General features: G+C 45.2%; 2 protein-coding genes across 2 annotated transcripts; both read right to left on the bottom strand.

Moving 5' to 3' along the window:
• Positions 1-1,514: 1,514 nt before the first annotated feature.
• LOC117306360 lies at positions 1,515-3,412 on the bottom strand. The gene is made up of 2 exons (XM_033790964.1): positions 2,204-3,412; positions 1,515-1,929 (listed from the first exon to the last, which is right to left on the bottom strand). Exon 1 carries the CDS (start codon positions 3,410-3,412, stop codon positions 2,441-2,443), a length of 972 nt encoding a protein of 323 aa, XP_033646855.1. The 3' UTR covers positions 1,515-1,929; positions 2,204-2,440.
• A 588-nt stretch (positions 3,413-4,000) lies between these two features.
• On the bottom strand, positions 4,001-5,578 carry LOC117306359. The gene has a single exon (XM_033790963.1). The coding sequence runs from the start codon at positions 5,576-5,578 to the stop codon at positions 4,001-4,003; it is 1,578 nt and encodes a 525-aa protein (XP_033646854.1).
• Between the last annotated feature and the right edge of the window lie 4,652 nt (positions 5,579-10,230).

Below are 10,230 nucleotides of genomic sequence, written 5' to 3'. Positions count from 1 at the left end.
TGTTCAAGAGTGCCAACAAATTAACCGCATGCCTTTAACATTCTTAAGAAAACAACAAGTTAAGCAAGCATTTTTAAGATTGCACATATATCAGAATTGACTGCCCCAAAATGAAATTGAATGACTAAACACACGCCTCAAAAACACTCCTGCAAATTTGAATGCAGCTTCAATGGATTGTTGAATTGAATGGTTATTTTGTTAAATCGAATGACGTAAAAGTAGATTTGACTAGTCTGAAAAAGAAATCGAATGAAAAATCAAACAATCCGAGTAGCCTTTTTAATGCAAAAAAAACAAAAAAACAAAAAACAAAAAACTCTACTTTCTAACTTTTGTTATTTTCTCAAGCCTGTTTTTTCTCAAGTCTGTACTTAAGTAGATTACAAAGTCAGTGAGATGTGAGGGTTGTTTCACTGTGCGTCCTGATCTAGTTGTGACCAAAGGTTGTCGTTGTCCTGCATCTTGTAGTGGTTCTATGTTCGCGTTAATGGTTGTTTCCTTTATTGGGACATTGACATCAAAGTTTGGGTTGATTGGATGTTATGTACACGCATATGTAATCTCAACAAATACAGTTCTAGATAGATGAATTCAACACAACACTTCTTTATGCAGCCTTCGTATATTATTCTTACATATTCAACATGGAGTTCTGTTCCACAGCCGTCACAGGATGGCGCTATTACATTTTCACACAACATTCTCCCCTCACAAATAAAAGAAGAACTTTAAATTTAACAGTTCTAGCAATGTATGGCAACAGTTATAATAAGATCCAGGAGTTTGAAAAAAACCAATAAAGTAATCAAGTTAAATCAGTTAAGGAACACTTTTACATATGATAATCTTTAGCCCAAGTAGGCTTTCTAATCTGTCTCTTAGGTCAGTTCTCAGGTTTAGGCGTATCAGTTTTTGTTTGAGCTGTAGGCACTTGATCGAATGGTTTCTGAGACATTGTCAAGTGTGTTGCGTTCCATGTGCGACCATCATCGAGTCGGTAAGTAGATGGACCTTTGGATTTAGTGATACGATGAGGAGGTCCATAGCGATTTGAGCCTTTATGAACACGTCGCGGATTTTTGAGACTCTTCTGGTCAGTGTACTGCTTGTATTTTTCCTGTTTTTGTTCAACGCGATTACGAACATCAATCCAACCTTTTGTTGCAATCTCTGTCGGTCGAATGTTCAGGGTAGTTGTCATAGGTCGATTGTGCAAGAGTTCTGCAGGTGATTTCCAAGTAGTTGCATGTACAGTAGCTCTACACAGATAGTAGTTCAAGCGCTGCGACTTTCCATGGTCTACGTTAGCGAGTAGCAATTTGTAGAGTCTGCTTGAGAACACGATTGAATCTCTTAATGAGTCCATTAGCCTGCGGATGGTTATAGTGATGTGCGAATAAGCTTGATACCACGCTTGCTCAAATATGACTCAAACTCTGCAGAAACGAACTGAGTCCCATTATCGGAAACTATCTCATTAGGCAGCCCTTCCCTCGCAAAAATAGAGTCAAGCATGGAGCAGACGGACTGCGAAGTGACGTTGGCAGAAAATGCAATTTTAGGCCACTTGTAGTCCATAACGACAATCGCAAATCTACATTCCTGTGGGCCGTATTCAAAGGGACCACATTAATATCAATAGCAAGCTTATGCCATGGTTGAGCTGGAAGTGGAACTGGTTGCAATGGCGGAATGCGAGCATATGCCGTCTTGTCACTATTCTGACAAGCCGCACAATTTCGAACTTGATGTTCAATTTGTTTGTCCATACTGTACTGTCCTCCTTGAGGTGTTTGAAACCAAAAATAGACAGCCAGCCAAACTCCATTAATAATCGACATGGGAGTCAGGAAATAGCCTCCAAGCTCCTGTAATGATTTATTCAAGCTGGGGGTATATGACGTCAGTGATGAACAAGGAGTAAAACTGTAATACAAGAATAGGAAAACTATAATGACTACATGTTGTAACGAATGGCTAAAAGAATGCTGAAGCTAAAATGCAATGCACAGAACTAGACCTCACACAAATGGAAAGTTGGGCGTGACCCGTGCAGTAAAAACCCACATGCATATCCCCTTAACCAGAAACGATATGTAAGCTAAATGTGTCCACAAATCCCATGAACTAACGAAGCCTAAATACCCACAAAAACACCCTTTGAAGTCCAAAACCAAGGCAAGGAAAGCTATAAACTTACAGGCAATGCTTCTCGTAGGCGTTATCTGAGAAGGCAGTAGATTGGGATGGATTAAACTAGTCACAAAGTGTGAAAATGTCGGAACAAACTTTTGACGGAAAATTGATAAAACGTGATTCGTTGAATGAATGAACTTGTTGTCAATAGAGGGTGCAATTTTAAAAAACGGATAGATGGATCCAGAATACTCCCCGGCTGGCATCTTTAGTATGGCATAATAGAAAATAAACGTAATGTTCAGTCCTCTTTTGGTAGTAGAAGTGCGACTTCTGAGATGGGCCTCATGAACTTCTTGACGGTGACGTTGGACGAGACCTTGACTTCTATCTTGCGGACCTTTCCGTCATCGCTCACAAAGGCAGAAGTAACTCGAGCCAGTGGCCACTCATTGCGGACGACTTGCTTGTCTATCAAGAGCACAAGATCTCCCTCTTGCAGGTTACGATGGGTTTCCGTCCACTTCGTACGGCTCTGTAGGGTAGGCAGGTATTCGCGTTTCCATCGGGTCCAGAACTTACTGGCGAGACTCTGTACCTGCCTCCACTGTCTCTTGAACAGGTCCTTGTCGGTGAATTCTCCAAAGGGAGCAGGAGCACCAACCTTCTGGGTAAGCAGCCGAGCAGGTGTCAAGATGAATGGCAATTCAGGATCGTTGGAGACTGGGATAAGAGGTCGAGCATTGACAATCGCTGTAACTTCGGCCAAGAAGGTGCACAGTACTTCATGCGAGAGGTGAGAGGATTTGTTCTGTAATAGAATGGAGTCGAGGACTCTCCAAGCTACTCCAATCATGCGCTCCCAAACACCTCCCATGTGTGACGAGTGAGGTGGGTTGAACTCCCATGTGCAGCCTTGTTCACTCAGGTAGCGCTGCATTCTTGTCTCCTGTTGTTGTTCCTTTCCAAATTTCAGCTCATTGCAGGCTCCAACGAAGTTAGTTCCGCAGTCGGATCTAAGCTGTTTCGCTGGTCCGCGGAGAGCATAAAACCGTCTGAGTGCATTGATGCAGCATGACGTGTCCATGGACTCTAGGACTTCAATGTGAATGGCTCTCGTGCTCATGCAAATGAACAACATTGCCCAGCATTTGCTTTCAGCGTGACCTCCTCTTGTGCGTCGTGCGATGACTGCCCATGGACCAAAAACGTCTAAACCAACGTATGTGAATGGTTGAGATGTATTGAGTCGCTCAGGTGGCAGGTCCGCCATCTTCTGTTCTTCCAACTTCCCACGGAGCTTCTTGCATATGACGCACTTATGTAGGACTGAGTTTATGAGTCTCTTACCACCGACAATCCATAGGCCGGATGCTCTGATGGTCCCTTCCGTAAAATGGCGACCTTGGTGTTTCACCTGCTCGTGGTAGTGGCGTACTAGCAGTGTGCAAATGTGGTGGTTACCCTGGCAAAATAATTGGGTTCTTCTCGTCACAGTCTAGCTGTGCATGTTTGAGACGACCTCCCACTCTGATGAAGCCCTCTTCTAAAACAGGATTCAGCTTTGTGAGAGAACTGTTCTTGGGAACATCTTTCTTCTGGTCAAGGTTTGTAAACTCCCCTGAGTAGAACTCTCTCTGGACTGACTTGATGATAACATCTTTTGCTTGAACCAGCTCGTCTGGAGTATATGGCTTGTGTTGTCCACTGCATTTAGTCGACTGACTTGCTGGGTCCATCTTGCGGGAACGAACGACATGGATGAGGAAAGTAACTGCTCTCAGGAGTGAGTTCCACGTCGAGAAACGTTGAAAGCATTTGGGTGTAAGTGTTGTCATTTTCGTCTGGGTAGCGAAACTTGTCACCTGGGGCAGATTTCTACATCTAGCTCTGGATCAACTAGCTCGAAGGGGTTCGATTTCTCTGAAGGAGATTGGTTCAGCTTGAAGAGAAATGGCGGTCCCGTGAACCATGATGTACTTGCGAGCTGGGAAGCTGGAATTCCCCGTGAAACGTGGTCTGCTGGATTGTGCTCTGTAGGCACGTAGTGCCACTGATCTGGCTTCGTTGACTGACGTATACGCTCGACTCTGTTGTGTACGTATACGTAAAATCGCTTGGATTCGTTGTTAATGTAACCTAGTACAACTTTACTGTCACAGTAGAATTTCACCACATCAATTTTGAGGTCTATTTCGTCTAGGATGAGCTCTGCCATCTCTACTGCTAGCACTGCAGCACATAGTTCCAGTCGAGGTATGGTAGGTTCGGACAGAGGGGCTAGCTTAGCTTTTCCGAGGACGAATCCCACTGCGGTCTGTCCGTTTTCGTCAAGGATTCGGAGATAAGCTACTGCACCAATGGCTCTGGTGGACGCATCTGAGAACACACACAACTCGGTTTGCCGTACCTTGGTGAGAGACTTCATAGCATATGTGCGAGGGATATGAAGCTCCTTCAGCTCCTGAAGCGAATCTCTCCACATCTCCCATTCTTTCAGGCTGTCTTTGGGGAGAGGTGTGTCCCAGTGGCAAGCATTGGTTGTGAGTTCATGAAGTAGGGCTCTGCCTTGTATGGTTACCGGGGCTACCAGGCCGAGAGGGTCGTAAAGGCTATTTACCATTGACAGTACTCCACTGCGAGTAAATGGCTTGTCGTCGGTCGTCACCCTGAATGTGAATGTGTCCATAGTGATTTCCCAGCATAAACCTAGGCTGCGTTGTACGACTCCGCTTTCGCCACCGAGGCCCAAATCTTTCATACCTTTGGCGTGGTCCTCTGGTGGAACGGCTGCCATCACTGCGGCGTTGTTTGAAGCGATCTTGTGCAATCGTAGGTTTGATTCTGCAAGTGATGCTCGGGTCCTCTGCAATAGATCGATTGCCTGAATGGGAGTGGGAAGAGACGTGAGTCCATCGTCGACATAGAAATGTCTTTCTACGAATTCTCGTGTGTCTGCACCGTGGTCGCTTTCTCCTTCTTGGGCAGCTCGTCTGAGACCGTATATGGCGACAGCAGGAGATGGGCTGTTACCAAAAACATGAACTGTCATCCTGTAGTCGATGATGTCTTTCGTCAAGTCGATGTCTCTGTACCAGAGGAATCGCAAATGGTCTCTATGGTCCTCTCTCACACCAAAGCAGTAGAACTTCTGCTGAATGTCTGCGACGATTGCTACAGGTTCCTTCCTGAAGCGTATCAAAACTCCAAGGAGGCTGTTATTCAGGTCTGGACCGGTGAGCATCACGTTGTTAAGTGAGATGCCATCCTGTTGCGCACTGGAGTCAAAGACGACCCTGATTTGGTCTGGCTTCTGAGGGTGATAAACTCCAAAGGTCGGCAGGTACCATCGCTTCTCTGTGCTCTTCAGTGGGGGTGCAACCTCAGCGTGATGGTTCCGGAACATCTTGTCCATGAATGCAATGAATTGATCTTTCATCTCTGGTTTCTTGTCCAAGCCTGTCGCAAGGAGTGCAGAGGTGTGATTGCATGTTCCCGGTTGTTAGGGAGAGGACGTCTGGGTGTTTTGAAGGGGAGAGGAGCCACCCAGCTGTTAGTGTCGTCTTTGTAAACTTCATCATCCATGATCTTGAGAAACTTTGTATCTTCGATGGAGAGAGCGGTTTTGTTGTCATCAGGGGTCCTCTGGAACACCTCGTTACCGAGCTTGTCAAAGGCTGTTCTCTTGGCCGGGCTTCCATCGATGGACAAACCATAGCGTTGCCCTCCGTCATAACTCATCTTTTCTTTGATGTTGAAGTGGAGTGAGAAGTGATGGACGTCCGCTCTCCAGCAGGTGGGTTTTGAAGCTGTTTATGTGGGGCTTGTGGGCGTCTCCAAGGCAAACTTCACCGATAAGAACCCAGCCTAGATCGAGTTGTTGGGCGAAGGGGGCGTTGTGTGGTCCATTGATCTGCTGTCTTACTTTATGTACTCTGAGGATGTCTCTCCCAAGTAATAGCAGAATTTTAGCATTCGGGTCAAGTTCTGGGATTTGGGCTGCTACAGACTTCAGATGAGGGTGATGAAGAGCTGCCTCGGGCGTTGGGATCACAGCCCTGTTGTTTAGGATTTCGTTGCACTCCATGAGTGGAGGGAGATTCAGACTAACTCCTCCATTTGCTGCTTGGATCTGGAAACCGTCAGTCTTCCTCCCTCGCATTTCTGCGCCTCCTGCACAGGTGCTGAGAGAGTATGGCGATTGGCTTCCTTGAATGTTGAAGATATCAAAGAATTCTGACCTTGCCAGTGACCGGTTGCTCTGATCGTCAAGCATAGCGTACATTGTGACTGCATCTTTGGGGCGGTTGTGTGGACATACTTCCACCAGGCATATTTTAGAGCAGGATCGTGATGTCAGACCTTTGCGACAAACTTCGGTGCATTGAGAGTTGACTGCAGTGGGATGGTAGGCTTGATGACTTCCTCCCCGCTGTGCTGTGGTGTAGGGTAGGAAGTCTTCAACAACCAGGGGGCAGGCCCCGGGTGCATAGCTGTGGTATGGTGGTCACTCTCACATTCAAAGCATTTGATTGTGAACTTGCAGTCTCTTGAGGGATGGGATGAGGATGCACAGCAATTGAAACAGATTCCTTTCTCTCTTAGAAAGGTCTTTCGCTCATCCAATGATTTGGCTCTGAAACCTCTGCACTTCCTGAGGGGGTGTGGTATTTGATGTAGAGGGCAGTACTTATTTGGATCACCTTCCTTCTCTGCGGTGATATCTGTGCTGGTTACCATGGAAACATCAGTCTTATTAACGGTTACTGGAGGTCAGTTGTTTCGGAATGGAGGTCGGTCACTTCTATTTGGGCCAGTAGTGTTAATGGTGAAGGAAAAACTAGGGTCGTTTCTGGCCTTCGCTTCGTAGCAGATGAACTCCATGAAGATAGAGAATGGGGGAAAGGACATATTGTGATCATTCTTGTATTTAGATCCCCTCGAAATCCACCTTTCCTGAAGGTTGTGTGGCAACTTCTCCACAATGGGATTGACACCATGGGCGGTGTCCAAATAGGCAAGGCCGGGAAAATAGCCGTCTTCTTTTACAGATGGGACTTCCAGTAGGAGGTCTCCGAGTTCCCTCAGCTTTATGTAATCTCTGCTGTAGATTCTGGGGAAGTTGTCCAGTTTCTTGAACAGCGCACTTTCGATGACTTCTGATGAAGCGTAACACTGTCTTAGCCTTTCCCAAACCTTTTTCAATGCTGCCGTTGGATCGTTGTTATACAGCACGGAGTCGTTTGGCATGCTGTGATGACTCCTTTCCAAGCCACTTCATCAGGAGATCCAATTCTTCACTGGCTGTGAGGCCTAGACCGTTTGTAGCAATAGTGAATGACGACTTCCATGCTCGGCAGCTCTCAGGCCGGTCGTCATACTGTGTGAGCCCTGTGTTAACCAGCTCACGTCGTGCCAAGAACTTAGCAAAGTCATTCACAGCTGGAGTTTGACCTTGCTCTTCTGAAGATACGTTTTGTGGTTTGGTGTCTTGAACGGGTTCGTCACACGATGACTTGGGGGTATCGTTGTTGTGTCTGTGCTGGGGAAGTGGTGATGGTGGTTTTGGGCTCCATTCAGGGAATTTTGATGGATCGGTGTTGGGTAGGGTTGGATGATTAGCTAGAGTTTGACTTGGATAGGCAGATGTAGCGTGCATCATGTCGTAAGCTGGTTCCAAGTTGGGCATGGATGAGTAACTGGCATGGAACTCAGCTTGTTGCAACACATAATTGCTAGTGCGTTCAGCCACGTCTTGCCGTTTAAACAATACGCTGTTTTTGCTACTAGGGCTCTTCTGTATTCTTTGGCTGTCTCAAAAGCTTCAGCCTCTGCCATAGCTGCCGCCGCCTCTCTATGAAGACTCATAGCTCCCAACTCTGCATCCAATTTTGCTTTTTCTATTCTCATTTTTGCATCTCTTTCAGCACTCTCAACTTTTAACCTTGCTTCTCTTTCGGCAAACGATGCACGGATGTGTGCTGCCTCTGCCCTTGCGCAGGCCTTGGTCGCTTCACTTGTAACTGATGAAGATGAATGTGTGGTCTTCGAACTGGTCTGGGACGCACGGTCATCATGTTCTGTTTCGTTCATGATGATGATTCACAGTAGAGCTGCGCCTTGATCCACTGCCGTAGTTGTGGTAACGTCAACAGTTATCTGCCTTTTTACTGTACTGTCCTCCTTGAGGTGTTTGAAACCAAAATTAGACAGCCAGCCAAACTCCATTAATAATCGACATGAGAGTCAGGAAATAGCCTCAAAGCTCCTGTAGTGATTTATTCAAGCTGGGGGTATATGACGTCAGTGATGAAAAAGGAGTAAAACTGCAATACAAGAATAGGAAAACTATAATGACTACATGTTGTAACGAATGGCTAAAAGAATGCTGAAGCTAAAATGCAATAAAACACAGAACTAGACCTCACACGAACCCACATGCATATCCCCTTAACCATAAACGATATGTAAGCTAAATGTGTACACAAATCCCATGAATTAACGAGGCCTAAATACCCACAAAAACACACTTTGAAGTCCAAAAACAAGGCAAGGAAAGCTATAAACTTACAGGCAATGCTTCTCGTAGGCGTTATCTGAGAAGGCAGTAGATTGGGATGGATTAAACTAGTCACAAAGTGTGTAAATGTCGGAACAAACTTTTGACGGAAAATTGATAAAACGTGATTCGTTGAATGAATGAACTTGTTGTCAATAGAGGGCGCAATTTAAAAAACGGATAGATGGATCCAGAATACATACCAAGCCACCAATAGCGTGCGCGAAGTCGTTGTTTGGTGCGTACAATTCCTTGATGTCCTTGGTGCGCAGTGGTAATCAGGGTAGGCTGGAGAGCAGGAGGTATGACAAACCGGTTACCACGCAAAATACAGTTATCAACAACTGACAGTTCATCCTTGAATGTGAAATAGCGTGATAGCTCAGCTGTGACTTCATGTTTCGGAGGCCAACCGGACATGATGTACTTAGAGACTGACTTAAGGACTTCATCCCTAATCGTCGCATTTTGTAGTTCAGCTTTTGTAACTGCTGAAGCATCAACAAATAATGCGGAGATCCACTGAACAATAATTTCATCATCAGTTTGCTCAGCTTCTTTTTTTTTGTAGTAGGAAGTGGCAGTCTAGATAGAGCATCAGCAACTCTATTGTGTGCTCCAGCACGAAATTCAACATCGTAGTTTAAGTTTAGCAGGCGTGCTGCCCATCTAGCAATACGCATTGGTTTGTGACCTGTGCCGCGTGTAGATAGCAATGTAGTCATTGTTCAAGTCGGGAAGGATAATATCATCAATCGTCTTCATTGGAGCCACAGTACGTTTGCTTGCGAAAGATACAACGTAATGTACATGTAAATGATTCTTTACTAAACTGAAGTTGGTTTTGGTGATTGAGATAAGGGAAGTTGCGTAAAAACTAAAGGAAATAAGTTATTTATTAATCCGTTTTGAGTTTCACTTCTTGAAGAGGCGAGTTATTCCAGTTGTTATGAAAAGTCCCGTGTAAAAAATAGGCACCGCCAAAAAACAAAAGTCGCCGCGTAACTGAAAAGGCTGTGAGGCTTGAAAAAGTTGTTTTATAAAAAATTAAACATGTTCGCATACTGAACTACTTGAATGTTCGACAATTCACCAGTCAAACATCTATGAACAGAGGGCGCTGTCTACCTTTTAGCAATGAAAACTATGTGAAAGACGAATCAAAGCCAAAAACGAACCCTTCGACCCAAATCAAGTGATACACACTGACACAGTGTGCGTGGGTGGTGGAAGATGGATGCCTTTTATGGGACTATAATGTTTCGGACATCGTAGATAGTGCACATCGAGTCCCCGTCCCTAGACCTAAGTACAGGCTTAGCAGGCCTTATCTTCGTCGCCACGGCGCCCGAAGTAGCTTTGAACCCCACGTGTAATAATGCAAACCAATTTCTTTATAGGGGGATTTGTGTTTTGCCAAATAGACATCGTAGATACCGATAATTAACCATAATTGTTTACTCTCAAAAATTGCATTTAGTAATAAATAACTCGAGTCAAAAATGCACCCGGCCGAGCAGCTTTTTCAGCCG

The sequence above is a fragment of the Asterias rubens genome, unplaced genomic scaffold, assembly GCF_902459465.1.
Source record: "Asterias rubens unplaced genomic scaffold, eAstRub1.3, whole genome shotgun sequence".
Taxonomy (NCBI): domain Eukaryota; kingdom Metazoa; phylum Echinodermata; class Asteroidea; order Forcipulatida; family Asteriidae; genus Asterias; species Asterias rubens.
Note: the sequence above shows the minus strand (reverse complement) of the source record. Positions and strands in the feature narration are given on the sequence as shown.